The 19,070-nt window shown below is 50.7% G+C and overlaps 1 protein-coding gene across 1 annotated transcript in view; it reads right to left on the bottom strand.

Moving 5' to 3' along the window:
* The window catches only part of LOC144122930 (uncharacterized), a 63,580-nt gene that overhangs the window by 9,728 nt on the left and 34,782 nt on the right, over nucleotides 1-19,070 (bottom strand). The window contains exons 2-5 of the mRNA XM_077655886.1: nucleotides 18,354-18,425; nucleotides 16,657-16,799; nucleotides 2,926-3,019; nucleotides 813-840 (exon numbers count right to left, since the gene is read on the bottom strand). Coding sequence (XP_077512012.1) covers nucleotides 813-840; nucleotides 2,926-3,019; nucleotides 16,657-16,799; nucleotides 18,354-18,425 — 337 coding nt within the window. The remainder of the gene's footprint in view (nucleotides 1-812; nucleotides 841-2,925; nucleotides 3,020-16,656; nucleotides 16,800-18,353; nucleotides 18,426-19,070) is intronic.

A 19,070-nucleotide genomic window follows, 5' to 3' on the forward strand; every position in this document is an offset into this window, starting at 1 on the left:
AGGCTTCCGGAGGAAAAATGTAACTGGAGAACAGTGGGAGATGCATTTGTCCTGCCGTGAACGTAATCCGGCCGAGGATGATGACGACATTCACATGCTACGGCAGCGCTAAAAGGTCCGTTCTGTGTGGCAGAGTCATAGAGGGGAGCCTTGTTTGCAGCCACATTTGCCTGTGAAACCAGCTTAGCTGACTAGACAATCTAATTGTTCAGAGGACACATTTGACAGATTTCTGTCCAATTGAACATTTAAGTTAGAAATGAAATGAACTCCAACGAAATCCTTGTAAGAAAACACAGGTTTCTAAATCCACTCGGTTTCTTCAACAAGGCCTCACTGCGAGAGAGTGTCGGCCTAACTTTAAACACATGCATAGCCGACTGTCGGGTCACTGAACTTAAATTGCCGGTGTAGGAAGAGAGAAAGGTTTCGAGGGAGCGATTAATAATTCCTCGTGTCTGCTGAATGCTCCGTGACTAAAGCAGCAGCAGCCTTCTGCGCGGGTTTTGCTCCGCCATCGGCGCAGTAATTTCGTCAAAGTCATTCCTGTGTCCACAAGCCTCGCAGCGCTCCGCCACAACGCTTCACTTCGTTAATTTTTCTGACGTATGCATTGTACTGCCTTATTTTTCCCGTGAACTTCTTTGTTTCCCAAACGTAAGAATTTTTTGACGTTCATTTCATTTCTCACTTAAATATGTGATTGTTGGGGAGGACTGCATCTTTCTGTTCCTCCACCTCCACGTCTTCAGCAAGGTGGTTATGGAAATGATGCTTGCGTAAGTGATGGGCAAAGCATGCAGGATACTCACCATTGTAGAGTGTGTCTTTGTAGCGATTCTGGAAGCGTCATTCAGCAAGGGACGAAAAGAGACCAACATTGGCATAATTCTGCGTTGACTCATGCTGACACTCCATTGCTGTGCAAGGGTGATCGCCAAGCTTTAAATCCCGTAATAAGAAAATGAGGCAATGACAATTTGATTTGAATTTAAAAGTTTGAAACCTTCAATTTACTTTCTGTAACTACTTGCAAGCTTTGTCGAAGGTGTGAATAAAAAAGGCGACAAATGACGACTCCAAAGTAGCTTCATTAGTTTGGCCATGCAGACGTCGAAGTTGCACAGAGGGCAGAAAGTGGTATTCAGGCATATGGGACGCAAGAACAAAACTGAGTATTGAACTTTGTATTGAGTGGGTCCCACGGGATCTGCTGACCTATCAAAGCCAGGCAGATTTAGCGACCCGCCTTGCGAATACAAACTCATCACCGCCTCGGCTCCTTCATTTGGACCATTTTACCCTCCTTTCATCAAGAAAGGAACTCCTCCGGCGACGCACACGTGCTCTCATCCCACCGTGTGCGGTAACCCTCCTCCTCGGTGTTACCCGTGCAGAGGAGGTTGCGCTTAGGAGGATCCGGGTCGGGGTTGCCCTCACACCAGCCATCACTCGGAAGTGGCCTCAGTACCAAGAATTCTTTCCTCGGCCAGGGTGTCCGATATGTAGACACGAGGACATTGAGGCCGACATTCATCACTTACGGTGGGACTGCCCAGCTCTCAAGCCTACAAGGATCCGGCACCTGATGGTAGCAGGTCTTTCGCCAAGCAACCCTGCTCTTACATTGCCTGGACGCAGGGACCGCACCATCGTTCTCTACTGGACTTCATCAAATCAGCTATCCTTTTCCATTCATTTAATCTCTACTACATCATTCATCACACCTTCACCCATCATTGATGCCCTGTGGCAATAAAGTTCGTTTAAAAAAAAGAACAAAACTACACGCAATTTTACACTTTAATGCAGTGGCCCGTGTAAGTCTTCACTTGTCTAAGGACTTCACAGTGCCCATGTGTGGACGCACGGCACGCTCGTAAGGCTCTTGTATGTTAAATCTGTTAACTGTGTTTCGGAGACCACTGCTATGTTCGAGTGCCTTGGCGCCTGATTGAGCTGATCCTCACCTGCAGTTTCGCAATGGTTCGCAGACTTGTTTCTTTTGTGAGCATGAGAGTTCAGAGAAACTTAAAGGTGAATGTCAAGCGAATAGTGCAGATTCAGCAGTCGCATACTTCTATACCTATTGTAGCCTTTGCACTGAACCTGATTACCTGCGCTTAAATCGATGCGGGGCCTGAGTTGTTTCTTGCCTTGCTAAGGGCTCAGATGCTTTCGTCGCCCGCTTTTTATATACGTATGTTCCAAAGTAAGTAAAACTGACATTAAATTGATGGAATTGAACTGCTGCCGCAGTGAGGCAAATACTTGACAACGTTTTCGCTGACACAGCATGCATTGAGTAAGGGAGAGAGAACGTTGGGTTTTCACGAAAGTCTGATGTTAAGTAAGGTAATAAGTAAATAAATAAATAAATAAATAAATAAATAAATAAATAAATAAATCTTTGAAATACAAAATGTAATTTTTTGTGTCGAAGCCGAAAAGGGGGAGAAACATTTTTGCAACCAACGAGATTACTGACCTTATTCGAGTGGGTGGGAGCGGTCATTCCGTTCTCTTGGGAATAAAATTCTATCCCAGAACTATAGGTGACATCTGCTCGTTCGCTGAGCGCTTTGAGTTCAGAGCTGCAGAGTGTGTATAAAAGTATAGCATAAAATGACGACATTTTGAGGGGCAACCTTCCAGAAAAAGTAGCGCGTGTCACAGTGCTTCGTTCACTTTATGTCACAGTTATACAAGTGTTGGTTAGAAGAGAATTCTCGTAATAAAAAATAGGTCTAAAATTTTTTTAATTGTCTGCCACCATTAAAGCATTGCTGCGCTATCGGAAAAGCAGCAATGAAGCTGCGTAAACGGCATGACAGTATGCAGCATGCTTCTGTCGCCGTCGTGTTCTGTGCCGGCCTCAGAAAGCAACTTTGTTCTGGACAAGAGGTCGAAGTCGGCCCCACTTACCGCGGCGTAGTAGACGTAACCTTTGCTCGTGAGGGGCTTGCCGTGCGGGAACGGCGTCATCAGGTCACACGCGTACTTCTTGGTGTTGGTTACCCTGCGCAAGAGGACACACATCGCTTTGTGCATCAGTGCTTTGCTGTGCGAAAAAGATTGGAATTCAGCAGCAGGGACTCGTCATCACGCGGAATCTGCGTGCGCGTTTTGTCCGTTCGGACCAGTACGCCGCCCTTCATCGCGCACTCGAAAACGCTCCGCCTCCTCAAAACGCCCAACCGATGCGATCCCGTCGTAGCGCGATGAGTCGGCTCCATGGCGTGATTGGCGGACTGGCCGGTACGTTGAACGTTGAACCGATACGTGCGCGTGGCATTTTGAACGGAATGTGATGCACCGCACTTGTCTTAATACAGCGCTTGCACAAACTAGTGCCGAGTCGCGCTTGAGGCCAATGGACAGTAGGTAGCGCTCTGAAAATCAGTTGGAAGTTACCGCCTACGGTTATATTCAATTCACTCATCATACCCGCTTTTGGAATAAAGACTTTATTTATTTATTTATTTATTTATTTATTCAATACTGCCAGCCACCTTTTGGTGGCCAAGGCAGGTGTGGGGATACAATTGCACAAAAGGGGAAAAAAGGCCTGCCGGTAGGCAACAAAATTGCTGTGCACAACTCAAATAATGGACGACTAACAAACACTCTACATTAAAATTAAAAACAAAGCGCGACAAGGGCAACAATCGAGAATTGAACCAAACACCTTAACTTGACCGGCTGGGGTTGATTGCAGATAAAATTGTTTCGGTTGAAGAAAGGTGACCACTTCGCGAGCTAACGCATTCCAATCGGCTATCGTTCTTGGGATGAACGACAGCTTGTATGCAGTGGTTCTGCATTTGGGCACTACAGTTGTTTTATCGTGTTTGTGCCGAGTTTGTCGTGTTCTGTTATACTGCATGTAAGTTTGAAAGTCTATTCTGTTGTCATTATTGACGATGTCAAAAGACATTTTCAAGCGACGCATTTTGCGACCAGATTCCAAGGTGGGTAAACCGGAACGGCTAAGAAGATCAGATATCGATGCCTGTGTTCCGTAGGCGTTGAAAATGAAACGTAGTGCTCTTCTTTGGGTACGCTCTATACTTGTGGCATCCGTTTTCGTATGCGGGTCCCATACTAGGTCGGCATACTACGGCCCATCTACGTCTTTGCTCTCATTTCTTCTTCCTATGGGCCGGTCGCCGATTGGTTCTGTCTGCAGCAAAACCTATGTGACCTTCTCTCTCTCATCTTGTTTAGTTTGCGAGCTACCTTGTTCGCTCGATAATGTAGAGCTGAGGGCAGAGTAGTAGTAGTAGTAAGTGCTTTTTTTTAAAATAATGATAAAAGGGAAGGAAAAGATTTTTGCCAGTCCCGGCATCTGCCATCGATACTGAAGTACCTTAGCTGGGGCAGCGGAAATAAAGGATAGCAGGCAGAATGCAGAAATGAAGTGAAAAAGGCGAGGGGACAGGAAGAGAGGATGGGCGGGGGGGGGGGGAGATGCAATATACACAAAAACTATTTGCGCAATAATAAATATACACAGGTTGCGCGCGTGATTATTTCATGGTGAAGCATGAGGGCCGAGTGCAAAGCCGCGTGTAAATGCATCCATCCATATACTTAATCCATACATGTCTAGTGTCCTCCATGTAGGACACCGCTTTTTTGCGCAGTAACTCTAAATGTTTATTGCATAAAATCTTGCGCCCACTAGCGTAGGTTCAAGAGGGTCTAAAATTTTCCTGCGCAAGGTTTCTGTTGTGTGCGTTAAGGTTTATGCGTTGTATGCGTTTAGAAAGATCCGCCGGTCTTCTCTGGACGCAATTTTGAAATTTGACGCCATCGACTACATTGTAACTGTGAAAAGAAAAACAAAAAAATGCGCATTGTCTAAAGAAAACCACCGCAAGTGATGAAAAATGTGATTTTAAAAGAGTTATTCTGTACTGTGAAGGGAAATAAACGTTTGATATCGGAATATTTTTTTCTTCAAATTTCTGAACTTTCGTCATATATGGGTGAATTCTCATTCATGCATGCGCGCACGTAGGTTTCCTAAAATGAGGCTCGTGTACGTATGCAGATTACTGAACGCATCGCGGATGCTTATACAAGAGGCGCATTTTTATGCACGGCAAATATGAAAACAAACACTTATTCTCTATTACAGCGAAAGCGGCTTTATCTCTATGATAACACTTATTCTTTATTGCAGCGAAAGCTGCATTATCTTAATCAGAGCCAAACATAGGGGCTACAATGACAGGGTCAATTTCACACAGTAAATTGATTTTTGAGGAAACGAAATGGCGGAGTAACTAACCCCCACATCTCGGTGGACACCTCAACCGCGCCGCGTGGGAAGGGAGAGAGCTGGGAGGGAAAGAAAAAAGATGTACCATAGTGGAGGGCTCCGTAATAATTTCGACCGCCTGGGGAATCTTTAACACTGACATTGCAAAGCATACACCATGCAGCATCGCGCGTTATACTCTGTGCAGGAACAAATCCTGCAGCACGGCGACAGGTGAGAGTTAGGAAACAGTGAAAGCCTCGTGGATGCTGTAACAGTTGCGGGCAAAGCGCAATTTTCTCACCGCGCGGTTCAAGTGTCTACCTACAAAGCCAGGCAGTTTCCTTTCCTGAAAACCCAAAGAGTCCACGGAGTGCCCAGATTCGAGCCCAGCCGCAGCAACCGCGTTTCGATGGAGGCGATACGCAAAGCAACCGTTTGCTGTGCGATGTCAGTGTAGGTTAAAAATTATCTAGTTAAAAATTCTCAAAGAAAAAGCAACCGCGCCTTGCACACCGTCCTCATCACTCGACTCACGAACACTGTACACCAGAGCATCCGCCTAAGACGCCGCATTGCCAGTCGCCACCACGGCATGCGCGAACACGACCTCCGCCGCGTGGTCCAGGCCTTTGTTCTAAGCCGCCTCATCTATTCTCTTCCTTTCTTGCACCGAGGAGGACAAAGGCAACAGCCTCATAACACAGGCGTATAAGTCGGCCCTATCCCTTCCCCCCACATCAACCTCGGCGGCTCGGCTACTGTTGGTGGGCGTCCACAACTCTTTTACGGAGCTGGCGGAGGCCCATCGCGCGGCCCAGCTCCTCCGTCTCTCCAGCACCCGCCCGGGCCGCGCACTTGTCTCCACCCTTAAGCTGTCCCCTCTTATCCCCCTACCCACATCATTTCCCATCCCTTCCCACGTCTCTTCCCTCCTAACAGTTCACCCCCTCTCTAAGAATATGCATCTTGAACACCACCCCTCCGCAGAGCACCGCGAGCCTCCGCGCTCTGGCGTGAGTACGGATGGAAGGCTGCCGTTGCTTACGTGGATGCCGACCGCCCCTCTCACCGCCGTTACTCGGCCACAACCTTGCAGTCCCTGACAACTCTCTCCGACCCATTCTTACTGTCTCAGTCTACACTGCAGACGCCGAGGAGGCAGCTACTGCACTTGCCATCCGGCAAACCTCCGCGGAATACATTTTCAGTGACTCGAATTCGAAGCCTGCGGTCTGCAACTACGCGGTTGGACGGGTGGCACCCCCGGCCAGCGGCACCTTACGTTCTGGCACCGTCCTCTCTCGCCCCATCGAAATCTTCTGGGCGCCCGCTCACGCGGCCCGTCCTGGCAACGAGGCGGCTAATTCCATCGCTCGCGAATCGACTGACCGAGCAAGCCCGCCCACGCCGGCAATGGATACGCGCGACGCGCTCCTCACGTACCGTGATATTACATTGCACTACCGCCTCTCTCGGAACACTTTCCTCCCTCCGCACAAATCCCTTTCCCAACACCACCAACGCTTGTGGCGCCACCTTCGAGCCCACCTTTGTTACTCCCGCACGTCTTGTTCTCCTCCACCTTGGAACGTCCTCGCCGGCCTGCCGCTTATGTGACAGGTCAAGAGCCCACTACGCTCATAGATTAGTCTGCCCAGCCCACTTCCGCCCTGCCTCTTGGCACCTAACTAGTCTGCAGCAGTGGGAGGCAGCTTTGTCCGGCATCGAGCCGGATCTCCAACTTCGGCTGGTGAACTGGGCAGAGGACATTGCGACTAGGCAACGCCTGGACGCCACAGCCGGCAGCCTGAAGGCCGCCTGCAACGCTGCTGCGTAATTTTCGTTATTAGACCTTTACTTCAATAAAAGTTTTTCACCACCACCGCCCGCCCGCGCCTTGCACACCAAATACAGAGTTAACCCTGCTGCCGCTTACAAGGACGCGGCGGAATATCAAACGCCGTACAAAGCGTACGCGACAGGCGCAGTGACCGCGGCAGGTTCGCCCCTAACAGCTGCCACGATATACACCCCCTCCTCCATGACGGCGGAGGAAGCGGCAATTGCATTAGCCATAGCCAACACCTCAGCTGCAGCAATTCGCAACTTTGCGAAGGGCCGCGTCTTCAACATCTTATTCCAAATCCACAGAAGCACCCCCCCCCCCCCTTTTAGAGAGATCGAGCTGTTATGGGTTCCGGCCCACTCGAACAACCCGGGGAACGAGGCAGCCCACGATTGCGCCCGAGGTTTCGTCGGCCGGGCAGTGGGCTCTGACCCGAGTTTCTCGAAGGTGTGGGGTTGAATTGGGGAGATAAGTACGTTCTCCCCACTAAATCGCGGATGACGCGGTTCAAAGCGGCCCGGACCCACCCCGTGATCGCGTACGCTACCGAGCGCACGCCAACCACGGCGGGCCTTGCTCTGAGGGAACAAAGGAACGACGCATTGGCTGACACAAACAGGCATTTATTGCTACGGAAACAATAACGCCAGCTAGCAACAAGGTACGCTAATGAATCAAGGTCGTCCGACTCACCAGCAAGGTTCCGAGCGAATGTTCGCCCGCGCTAGGGCAAGGGATCCTCCGCGCCCTTGGGTGGGATGAGTACGGGAGCCAGTCTCACCGCCGCTTCCTCGCCCCACCGGGGAAGAGCGCAGCCGCGAGCGACACGTCCGCTCGCGCCGACGATCCCAGCCATCTCTCGCGCGCGGGCCTCAGCAGTCTCCCGAGCAGCGACGCTGGCGCCCTCTCTTGCCAGTAATGTAACTGACAAGGGAATGCGTTCATCCTCGGGGTGAGACTGTTGCTGCAGGGCAGGTCCCCACATCCCCCCAACCTTAAATAGACCCACGCGCCTGAAAGTACATGCTATGGAGGAGTCTCCTGGTCTTCGTGTCCTTGAGGCACGTCTTGCAGCGGAGGTCACGCCGACAGCGTCCACGCAGTCTTCCGCGGTGTTCCGAAGGCGGCGTGAAGGTCTCCGCTGAGACGACTCGCATGGCCCGCGGACTACCGTGTCCGCAGGGGCGCGAATAGAAGGCCGGTGGGAAAACTGCAGGCCAGGATTCTGCAGTAGTCGCCAGGGCAGCAGCAGCCGGGGGTGTCTGCTGACTGGTCTCGCCACAGCTGCCCCGGATGGATGCGGCGAACAGGATACAGGCCGCACCGTCGCAGCAAGTGGCAGCGAGACGATGTGCACCGGACAGCAAGCCTGGGTGGCTCCACCGGATCTGCAAAATAGCCGAAACGCTCTCGGCGTGCCTCTAATGTAGGTCACGGGAGGGGAAACGGCATCCGCAAGGGCCTCGTGGCACATTGCCTAACTCGCTAGCGAAACGTGTCGGCGGCTCTGCAAACGCAAAGTTCGAGTGAACAAAGCCCTTTCTTGAGTTGAACGAGGCTGCTCAGTTCGTGCGAGGTTACAAAAAAAAAACGGGCGGGCAGCACAGTGCGCCCCCCTTCAACACCACGGTCCGGTGGTCGTGCCTCTTCTGAAGTGGAGTGGCAGCTCCGAAAAGCATTAGGCCTAACTACCACTCCTACAACGACCGTGAACACAACAAAGACCCCAAACGGGTTACGCGCAAGCAGCCGCGAGGAGACATCAGCTTTGTGCGGTGGTCCTACCCCGCTCACTGCACAAAGCAGCTTCTGAGCGGTCGGCGCCCACCGTATCGGACGGTGTCGGAGCGCCCGGTGCCGAGCTGCAATACCAGCGAGCTCGTAGCGGACCCGTGGCCCCAGGCTCCCGGAGCCGCGACTCCCAGAGTCGAAAAAGAGACAGCAGAGAAAATATATACAGGAACTCGGACCACCCACGCGGCTTCCGTACTCACTCGCTTCGGGCTCGGCGACTCCGCGGGCGCTAAGCCTCGCGCTCCCTCGATGCGGACCAAGTGATTCTCATAAAGAAACTCCAGGGAAATATTAATTAAAAATGTGCTGAGCATGTCGAAAAGTTCAAACATGCTGCAGCGCAATACACCTCGCACTCAAGAAAGCATGCCGCAGGTCCTAGAGATCAAAATTCACTCTAGGCCTAGCACTTGTCAAGTCCGGACAAAGAGCGTTCCTCGAAGCAAACCGACAGTCGTCCAATGTTCCAGGAGCGGGCCCCACGTTGGGCTGCCAGATGTGGGTTTGGCTTGGGGAGATAAATACGTTCTCCCCACTCAATCGCGGCTGACACGGTTCAAAGCCGCCCGGACCCCACCCCGTGATTGCGTACGCTACCGAGCGCACGCCAACCACGGCGGCCCTTGCTCTGAGGGAACAAAGGGACGACACATTGGCTGACACAAACAGGCATTTATTGCTACAGAAACAATAATGCCAGCTAGCAACAAGGTACACTAATGAATCAAGGTCGTCCGACTCACCAGCAAGGTTCCGAGCGAATATTCGCCTGCGCTAGGGCAAGGGATCCTCCGCGCCCTTGGGCGGGACGAGTACGGGAGCCAGTCTCACCGCCGCTTCCTCGCACCACCGGGGAAGAGCGGAGCCGCGCGCGACACGTCCGCTTGCGCCGACGATCCCAGCCATCTCCCGCACGCGGGCTTCAGCAGTCTCCCGCGCAGTGACGCTGGCGCCCTCTCTTGTCAGTTAATGTAACTGACAAGGAAATGCGTTCATCCTCGGGGTGAGACTGCTGCTGCACGGTGCCTCGCGGGAAAGCAAACACAGGGGGCTGCAGGGCAAATCCCCACAAAGGATGGCCTGAACTCGTGTCCCGACGTAACACACCACTTTCGCCTCGAAAGACGCACCTTTCCTCCGCCGCATAAATCGCTCACAAAGACTCAGGAGACCACCTGGCGTCGCTTGAAAACCCATTCCCACCCCAACCCGGCGGTACTTTCGCACATGTAACCCGGACAATACTCCCCCAAATGTTACAAGTGCGGCGACAGAGCCACACTAAACCATACTCTGTGGAACTGTCCGGAGGATCCGCCTCCTCCGGACCTAATTCAGCTCCAAGTTCCGAGCAGTGGGAGGCCGTGCTTCTCAGCTCCGACCAGGTGACCCAACTTTGGGAGTGGAGCGAGCCAGTGAGGTCGCCGTAAGAACTCACCCGAAGCATCGTACACTCATGCTCTCTAGACAACTCCGAGCTACTTATCCTCCGTCCCACCACCCGTAACTGTCCCACCACGCCCATAACCGTTGCTGTGGACGATCGCCCCATCCCGGAGGTAGACTCTCTCGAGGTTCTGGACCTTCATATCAAAAATGACAGTAGAAAGGCCTTACCATAAGGAAACTTAAGCAGATGACAGGTGCGATCTCGCACCTCATACGCAGGGTTTCGGGCCACCATAAGGGCATGAAGGAACACGAGCTATGTCGCCTCATTCACGCCTTTGTCCTCAGCCGATTCCTATACGCGCTCGCGTGCCTCAAACTTAGGGGTGAAGAGATCTCCACCTCCACAGCCCTCCACCTACCCCTCAATACTTCCGCAGAAAAAGTCCAGCTGAGACTTCACAATACTATTGGGGAGCTTGTGGAGGCCCAGTACATCCGATTAACACGGACTACCACCGGACGCCACATCCTCAACACTCTCGGCATTCACATCCCGATTAACGACCCCACTTTTCTCTCCATCCCACGCCCTATCCACTCCAGCCTCCTCGTAAAACCCCTTCCCAAAAACACCCATCCGCAACACCACGGGCCCCGCCACCGAGGCAAGGCAAAGGCTGTACACAAATATCCCGGCTCCGAGGAGTATGGCGTGTGGGTGGACGCCGCACGTTCGGGCGAGGAAGTGGCGGCAACCGTGGTGGACCATACCCTTCAATCCCTTGCTACTCTCCCTCTCCCCTCTGTCAATTTCCTCCTCAGAAAGTGGCTGAGGAGGCAGCCTGTGTCCTTGTGATCGCCCACACAGAAGTCCGTATATTCTCACAGATTCAAAAGCTGCACTACATAATTTCGTGCGCGGGTGACTTCATGTCCCTGCTTTTTGCATACTGACCTCGCCCGATGCCATCCCGCCGCGCCACGTGGAGCTGCTCTGGGTTCCTGCGCACTCGGGGAACCCCGGTAACGGGGCCGCCGATAGCTTAACCCGAGGCCTGGTACACCGGGCACAGGCGGTCCCCGCGTCGGAGTTCTCCCGGGAGCGCATGCACACATTTAGTGAGGTTACTCAGGCTCACCGAGTTGAGAGGCAGCTCTACCCGCCACCACACCACTCACTTGATAATTACCACCAAACCCTTAGGCGTCGCCTGCAGACACGAACCCTCCCATCACCTTATACTAGCTCCCGTAACCACCAAACGCTCACCAACTCTTCTTGCCCCCTCTGCCACCACCCCACCGCCACCCTCGCCCACATTCTATTCCAATGCCCCACGGATCCTCTCCCGAGGGGCCTGGAGCCCCTCACCAGCTTGTAGGACTGGGAGTCTCTGCTGTGCTCTGAGAACCCGGTCCGGGAGAAGACCGCCACAGACCGGGCTGCCGACGTCATGACCAGTAGGAACATGAACGTTTGAGTGCAGTGCGGTCATGCGGGGGCCCAGGGACCTGTGTGCCCCAAACACCTCTGACATAATAAATGTTTTTACCACCGCCACCACCACGGGCTGATGGCCATCTAGCGCGACCAAGACCTCACCTTAAACCACTTTCTGTCGCCGAATAAATGCGAACAAATCCAATCTCTAGGTGGTCGCAATTTTTCCGGAGCCCTCCACTACGGCTCGTCTTTCTCTCTTTCTTCTTGCACTCCCACTTTCAACCCTTCCCTTATATATGGCGTGGTTCGGGTGCCCAGAGATATGTGAGACAATTACTGCACCATTTTTATTCCTCAAAATTGGCAGTGGCTTAACTTTGCCTAACCCTGGAATTCAGCGAAAAGCAAGCACGCTCAGTAAGCGTTTGAGGCTCGTCCATGGCATCTCCGCTATACGCTCGCGACAGCCGTTCTATATATACCCACACGACCACGTGGCTATGACGTGGTATCACATGGTCTTACGACACCCTCATCGGAGGTCATCACGTGGCTTCACACCACAACGTCAGATGTTCTTAAGGTCAAATGTCCTCCCAAAGGTCACCCACTGTCAAAGGTCAACTAAAGGTCATGGGTCAAAGGTTGGAAACCATAATTGTACCACATATGGTCACGGCATATACACGGCTATCCTTGGTTCTGCTGAAGATCGTTCAAGGTCGTTGTGCTGCCTACCCGAAGACTGCTTTACCTAGCGTATAGTGAAGCTCTTCCCTTCAAAACCAATTTTTCTGAAAACATATTTCCGCGGTGGCTCAGTGGTTAGGGCGCTCGGCTACGGATCCGGAGTTCCCGGGTTCGAACCCGACCGTGGCGGCCGCGTTTTTATGGAGGAAGAACGCTAAGACGCCCGTGTCCTGTGCGATGTCAGTGCACGTTATAGATCCCCAGGTAGTCGAAATTATTCCGGAGCCCTCCACTACGGCACCTCGTTCTTCCTTTCTTCTTTCACTCCCACCCCGCCGCGGTGGCTCTGTGGTTAGGGCGCTCGACTACTGATCCGCAGTTCCCGGGTTCGAACCCGACCGCGGCGGCTGCGTTTTTATGGAGGAAAAACGCTAAGGCGCCCGTGTGCTGTGCGATGTCAGTGCACGTTAAAGATCCCCAGGTGGTCGAAATTATTCCGGAGCCCTCCACTACGGCACCTATTCTTCCTTTCTTCTTTCACTCTCTCCTTTATCCCTTCCCTTACGGCGCGGTTCCGGTGTCCAAAGATATATGAGACAGATACTGCGCCATTTCCTTTCCCCAAAAACCAATTATTATTATTACTCCTTTATACCTTCCCTTACGGCGCGGTTCAGGTGCCCAACGATATGGGAGACAGATACTGCGCCATTTCCTATCCCCCCAAAACCAATTATAATTATATATCATTTTCAGTTTCCTCCGCTACGGCTTTCTCTCTTTCTTCTTTCCCACCTTCCTCTCTTCCCTTACGGTGCGGTTCGGGTGCCCACCGAGATAAGTGAGACAGGTATTGTGCGATTTCCTTTCCTCAAAAACCAATTTTAGGAGCCAGACTCTGCGGTTGGGGAATACTGAGCTCCCGCGGAGCTACAGTTGCGGCCAGAATTAAAGGCACTAGCTATGTACGCTCGTTGTTAACCAGCGGTAAATATCTAGCGCGTCGGCTTTCTTCCACTCTCTAGAGGCAGTATAATAATAATTGTTTTTTTGGGGGGAAACGAAATGGCGCAGTATCTGTCTCATATATCGTTGGACACCTGAACCGCGCCATAAGGGAAGGGATGAAGGAGGGAGTGAAAGAAGAAACAGAAATAGTTGCCGTAGTGGAGGGCTCCGGCATAATTTCGACCACCTGGGGATCTTTAACGTGCACTGACATCGCACAGAACACGGGCGCCTTAGCGTTTTGCCTCCATAAAAACGCAGCCGCCGCGGTCGGGTTCGAGCCCGGGAACTCCGAACCAGTAGTCGAGCGCCCTAACCACTGAGCCACCACGGCGGGTAATAGTATGTGCATTTCCTGTAAGCACATGGAACACATTACATAGCCCCACGTCGCGAGCCGCCTTCAAAATAACTCAATGTTCTTTTCACAACAGCATGGGTTCCACCCTGGTCTTTCATTCGAGACGCAACATTTTAATTCAATACTGACCTTCATTTTTATTTGGAATCTTTATTTCAAACTAATGTCATATTTCTGGACTTTTTCCAAAGTGTTTGATGGCGCCGCGCACCGACGTCTCGTGTTTAAACAATGATGCCTCAATTTCAATCCTCTGGCATTATACTGGATTAACTGTTTCCTCTCGAAGCGATTTCAGTTCACCGTGATTGGCCCGCCGCGGTGGCTCAGTGGTTAGGGCGCTCGGCTACTGATCCGGAGTTCCCGGGTTCGAACCCGACCGCGGCGGCCGCGTTTTTATGGAGGAAAAACGCTAAGGCGCCCGTGTGCTGTGCGATGTCAGTGCACGTTAAAGATCCCCAGGTGGTCGAAATTATTCCGGAGCCCTCCACTACGGTAACTATTCTTCCTTTCTTCTTTCACTCCCTCCTTCATCCCTTCCCTTACGGCGCGGTTCAGGTGTCCAACGATATATGAGACAGATACTGCGCCATTTCCTTTCCCCAAAAAACAATTATTAATTATTATTATCACCGTGATTGAGGGGTGTCATTCAGCCACTCACGAAGTAATGTGAGGCGTGCCGTAAGGTTCTGCCCTTGAAACGCTCTTTTCATTATTTTTAGCGATGATCTTTCTTGGGGAATACCATCATCCATTCGTCTCTTCGCTGTCTCCCGACTGTGTTTTATACAATCGCATTTCTTCGCATGATGAACAGCTAACCTTACAAAATGACTTACAAATAATCGTATATTGGTGTTCTGAATGGATGATGGAGCTTAATATCACTAAGTGCAAGTCCATGCAAATTTCACGCAAGCATTCTAATACTACATATCGTTATCGTCCGAAGTGAACTGCCATATCACAGGTTGAATCATATAAGTACCTAGGTGTCCCAATAAGCAGCAAACTCACGTTGCATGAGCACATCAATCAACTGCCCACTGACACTGCAAGAACACTAGGCTTCACTAGATGGTCGCTTTCCTTATCTACGCCATCGATCCGTAAACTTGCATTCGAGACTTTAATTGGCACCAAACTCGAGTACGCATCAGCAATTTGGTTTCTTCATCAGACATACTTAATGAATACCATTGAGTCCATCCTGAATCGTGCAGCACGTTTTATAACTTCGGATTATGATTTTCATCACAGCATACGCAGTATGATTTCTTGCTATCCACCCGGGAGCGCTTAGACGCAAAGTTTCTCGCTTATGCCTGTTCCACAAATTATACTACAACTTTCATAATCTACGCGAGTCACATCTACAGTGGCAACCGTGCACGCGTCCTCCCGTTTATTTAATTCCATGAGCTTCCAACTTCTATATGGATCAACTAATGCCTTAACATATATTTTTTGCCAATCGCAATACAAGAATGGAATCATCTTTCGGACTTCGTTGTCATTGAACGTGATCCCGTAAGGTTTAAAGAACGCCTGATGACCTATCTTGCTGTATGATTTGTTTACTTTTCCTTTTCATGACATTGTCCTTTCTATTTCCTCTGTAGTTGTCTGCGCAGTTTTGATTATTTATTTTGTTTGCCCACTCATCAGTGTTACTTTTTGTGTACTCCCCTCCCCCCGCTTATGTAATGCTCCACTAGGGGTCTTTAAGGACAGAGTAAATGATGATGACAAATTTAATTAATGTGCTTTCATTCAATCGATCGATTTCTCAACCAATAACGAAAGAATGAATGAATGAATCAATCAGTGAGTGAGTGAGTGAGTGAGTCAGTCAGTCAGTCAGTCAGTCAGTCAGTCAGTCAGTCAGTCAGTCAGTCAGTCAGTCAGTCAGTCAGTCAGTCAGTCAGTCAGTCAGTCAGTCAGTCAGTCAGTCAGTCAGTCAGTCAGTCAGTCAGTCAGTCAGTGAATCCATTAATGAACGATGAATGAATCATTCAATGAATATTCCTACTCGATTCGTTGGAAGGCCTCACTCATATCACGCAGATAACCTTGGGTTTATTACGGCTCAATGGGTGCAAATAAAGCGGTTCCAGAGAGCATTCTACCCTCGGCAAACCGCTTTAGGAAAATCCTTGCAGATCTTGAACTCTGTCGACAACGTTAGCGCTTTCAGGCGATAGAAATTCGTACAATAGAACTGCAGACTGTTACAACCACCAACAAACAAAGGTGTCGTAGCTGCCCTTCCTGTCAGAAATATGCTATAACAAGACGGGATCCTAGAAACCTGTGCTTCTAGAGCTTTGACATAAACGGTGCCTGGAGCCTGAACGTGAAAGTCTAGAGCCAGCACTTGAGATGCTTTGCCTTGTCACGCTTCATGCCACCATATCCAGCCACATCACTAGGAAGAGAAGAAAGTCTTGCATGATTACTGGAGATGTTAACCTCGTAGTACCACTCAAGGTGAGAGTGATAAAGATGAAGCGAAACACATTCATGGAAAGCTTTCGCGCACACACTCACGCATGCAGGATTTTGGCAGGTTGCGTATAAGACTGGTGTCCTTGAGAAATTATCACACGGATTTCGCTGCACGTAACGCCGGGGCTGCGGTCCCCCAGGTGCAAATGACCAGGCTGAGCATGGTGACAGCACCGTATACATTTTTCTGATATGTACTTTCTATGTCATTTGATTTGACGTAACTGCGAACTATAAACCACTGTACGACGCCTTTCCATTTGCATAACCCACGATGATACACCGCTCACTTTCTGCCCAGAGGACAGTGTCTGCGCGCACCGTGACGCGGTTCCACTTACCTGACGCAGGCGCAGGGCGGGTTCTTGTCGCACTTGTTGAGGCAGTCGTAGACCTTGTGCCGGTCGGGCAGGCGGCCTGCCTTCTTGTCATGCCGGATGGTACCGGCCGTGGTCATGTAGCCCTCGCCCAGGACGCTGCTCGCCTGCCAAGGTGTTCCCAAAATAAGTAACCGCACACGTTTCTTTCAGGTCGAGCCTTTAACACACATCACCGTGTAGTAGTCGGGGAGGTGGCTCTGGGGGTACGGCGTTCTGACGGTTAGCCCAATGCCGCGGGTTCGATACCGAATGAGGCGGCCACGTTTCGATGACGAAACGCCAAATGTCCTAACACTGAGACGCAGGTGTACGTTTAAAATCTCCGGGGTGGTTTATATTAGCCCGGACACCCTCCTCTAGATCGAATCATATGTAGCAGTTATTTACCTTTGACAAATAAATGAACCACAAATTGTTTAACTCCATAATCGCCAAATTGATTCCACAAAAGCTTTACCAAAATCACCAATTTTTTGACGATTTCTGGAGAGATTGCTGCTGTCAGGCTTAAAAAAGTCTTTATAATACAATACTACTACTAATAATAACGTTTTAAAGGCGCAAAACTGGTTGCATGGACAATAACTGCCTCTAATGACGAAAACTACAACCAACGCTATTGGCGACCGTAACTCGTGTTTAGCGGCGGCAGCAACGCAGCATCGGACCGTATGAGTGTGCCTCATCATTGGCGATATTGCTAGAATCTCCCATGACTAGTGCTACATGCTTCTAGTTTATAGGCGTGTGTGCTGATTTAAGTCAGGAAAGTAGATGATTCCACTAATCACGTAGGCCCCTAAGTTTATATCGCCATAAGTCGTTTCCTTTGTTAATTTAGGATTGGCTGCACGCGGGCATAGGCCGATCACGATACGTTGCTGCGAAGAACGGCTCTGGGCATGTTTTCACAACATGCTAATGCTATTGAAAGGCGGACACTAATGGTGATTGTTGCAAACAGGAGTCCTGCGTTAACAAGTTATTACGCTTCCAAGCTTCGCAAGAAACAATACATAGCCTACAGTAGGTAAATTACAAATATCATTGGTAATTACAAGTGCTGTGCTGACCAATTCGCTCTATAAAGCTCATTAAAGAATCTACAAGGGTGTTAGATGATAGCTATATCCAGATAAATGCACAAATATTACTTGATCATGGTTATCATGTCGAGTGACCTGCCACGTTGGCATCTTTTCACGGGACTATGCACTAATCATTTTTGTGATGAAGGCACGAGCACTGCACTCTTTTCCCTCTCGTCGCGAAGAACGGCAGGAGCCGTCCGTCGTTGGCGCGGTGATTTTCTGCCATCTGGAAACAGGACCCCTGCGCCTCAAGCGCATCTTTCCAGTAACTCGTGCAGCCAGTGTGGTGGGGTCACTAGGGCCGGCTGTACCCGGTGTGATGGTCCACCCTGCGGTCTCCAATTCCTCTATCCTGATGCCCTGCTTCATAGTGGAGGTACAGGAGGAGTACCGTGGTGGAGACAATCCACTGAAGCTTCACATAAAACCCCTGCATCTCCTCTCAGCTCTGCACTCGGCGATTAAAAGATATCTCTCTAAGTTAATCTCTTTTAATCGCCTCTTCTATTCCCCTTGTTCACTGCACTTAACGAGAGAAAACAGGGTGTGAACACGAGGAGTACTCACAAAGTAGGCGACCATGACTGCAGTCGCGATGGCGCACTTCAGCAGAAATTCCGGAGAACAACAGCTGCCGACCTGCGGTTTGCGAGGTGAAAGCAAGCACATTAATTTTTTTTTAAGACTTGAACGGACAGCGTACTACAGCTTGAGGCTTGCGCTACGGCTTTCGATGTTATTGTTTTTTGTTCAGGCATAGATTGTAGTTGAAAACAGCTTAGCAGATGCAGGCACACGTTCCGGTTTATTTGCATTTGATTAAAGTGTGCTATATTTTTTTATTCGAGAAGTGAGCCATGAGGCATAAGTTGAGAAATGTAGAATGGAAAGCAGGAGATATAAAGTTAAAAGAAGGAGTGAAGACCAGTTTCTCTGAGGTAGTCGCAGAGGTCGCCGGTGGAGTGGCTGTCCAGGCTCCACTTCACACAGTCACATTGGCGGTTCAACCGCAGGCCCACCTCCCTGAGGAACCGTTTTCTAATAGGAGCCGCCGCTGGACACGTCCAGAACCAGTGCCACACATCACAAATGTCCGGTGCAGCGCTACAGTGCGGGCACCTGTCAGTTGCTGGCAATTGTTTTTCACGCCACCGATGACGGACAGATGGCGTCAGTGCCACCCCTGCCGGAATCCGACGCACGGATACCTGCTCTTGCCGAGTAAGACTACGGGGGAGAGGGTGCGAACACGGAGGAATTAGAGCGCGTGTTCGCTGGCGCAGA

Source organism: Amblyomma americanum, chromosome 3 (genome assembly GCF_052857255.1).
Source record: "Amblyomma americanum isolate KBUSLIRL-KWMA chromosome 3, ASM5285725v1, whole genome shotgun sequence".
In the NCBI taxonomy this organism is placed as follows: domain Eukaryota; kingdom Metazoa; phylum Arthropoda; class Arachnida; order Ixodida; family Ixodidae; genus Amblyomma; species Amblyomma americanum.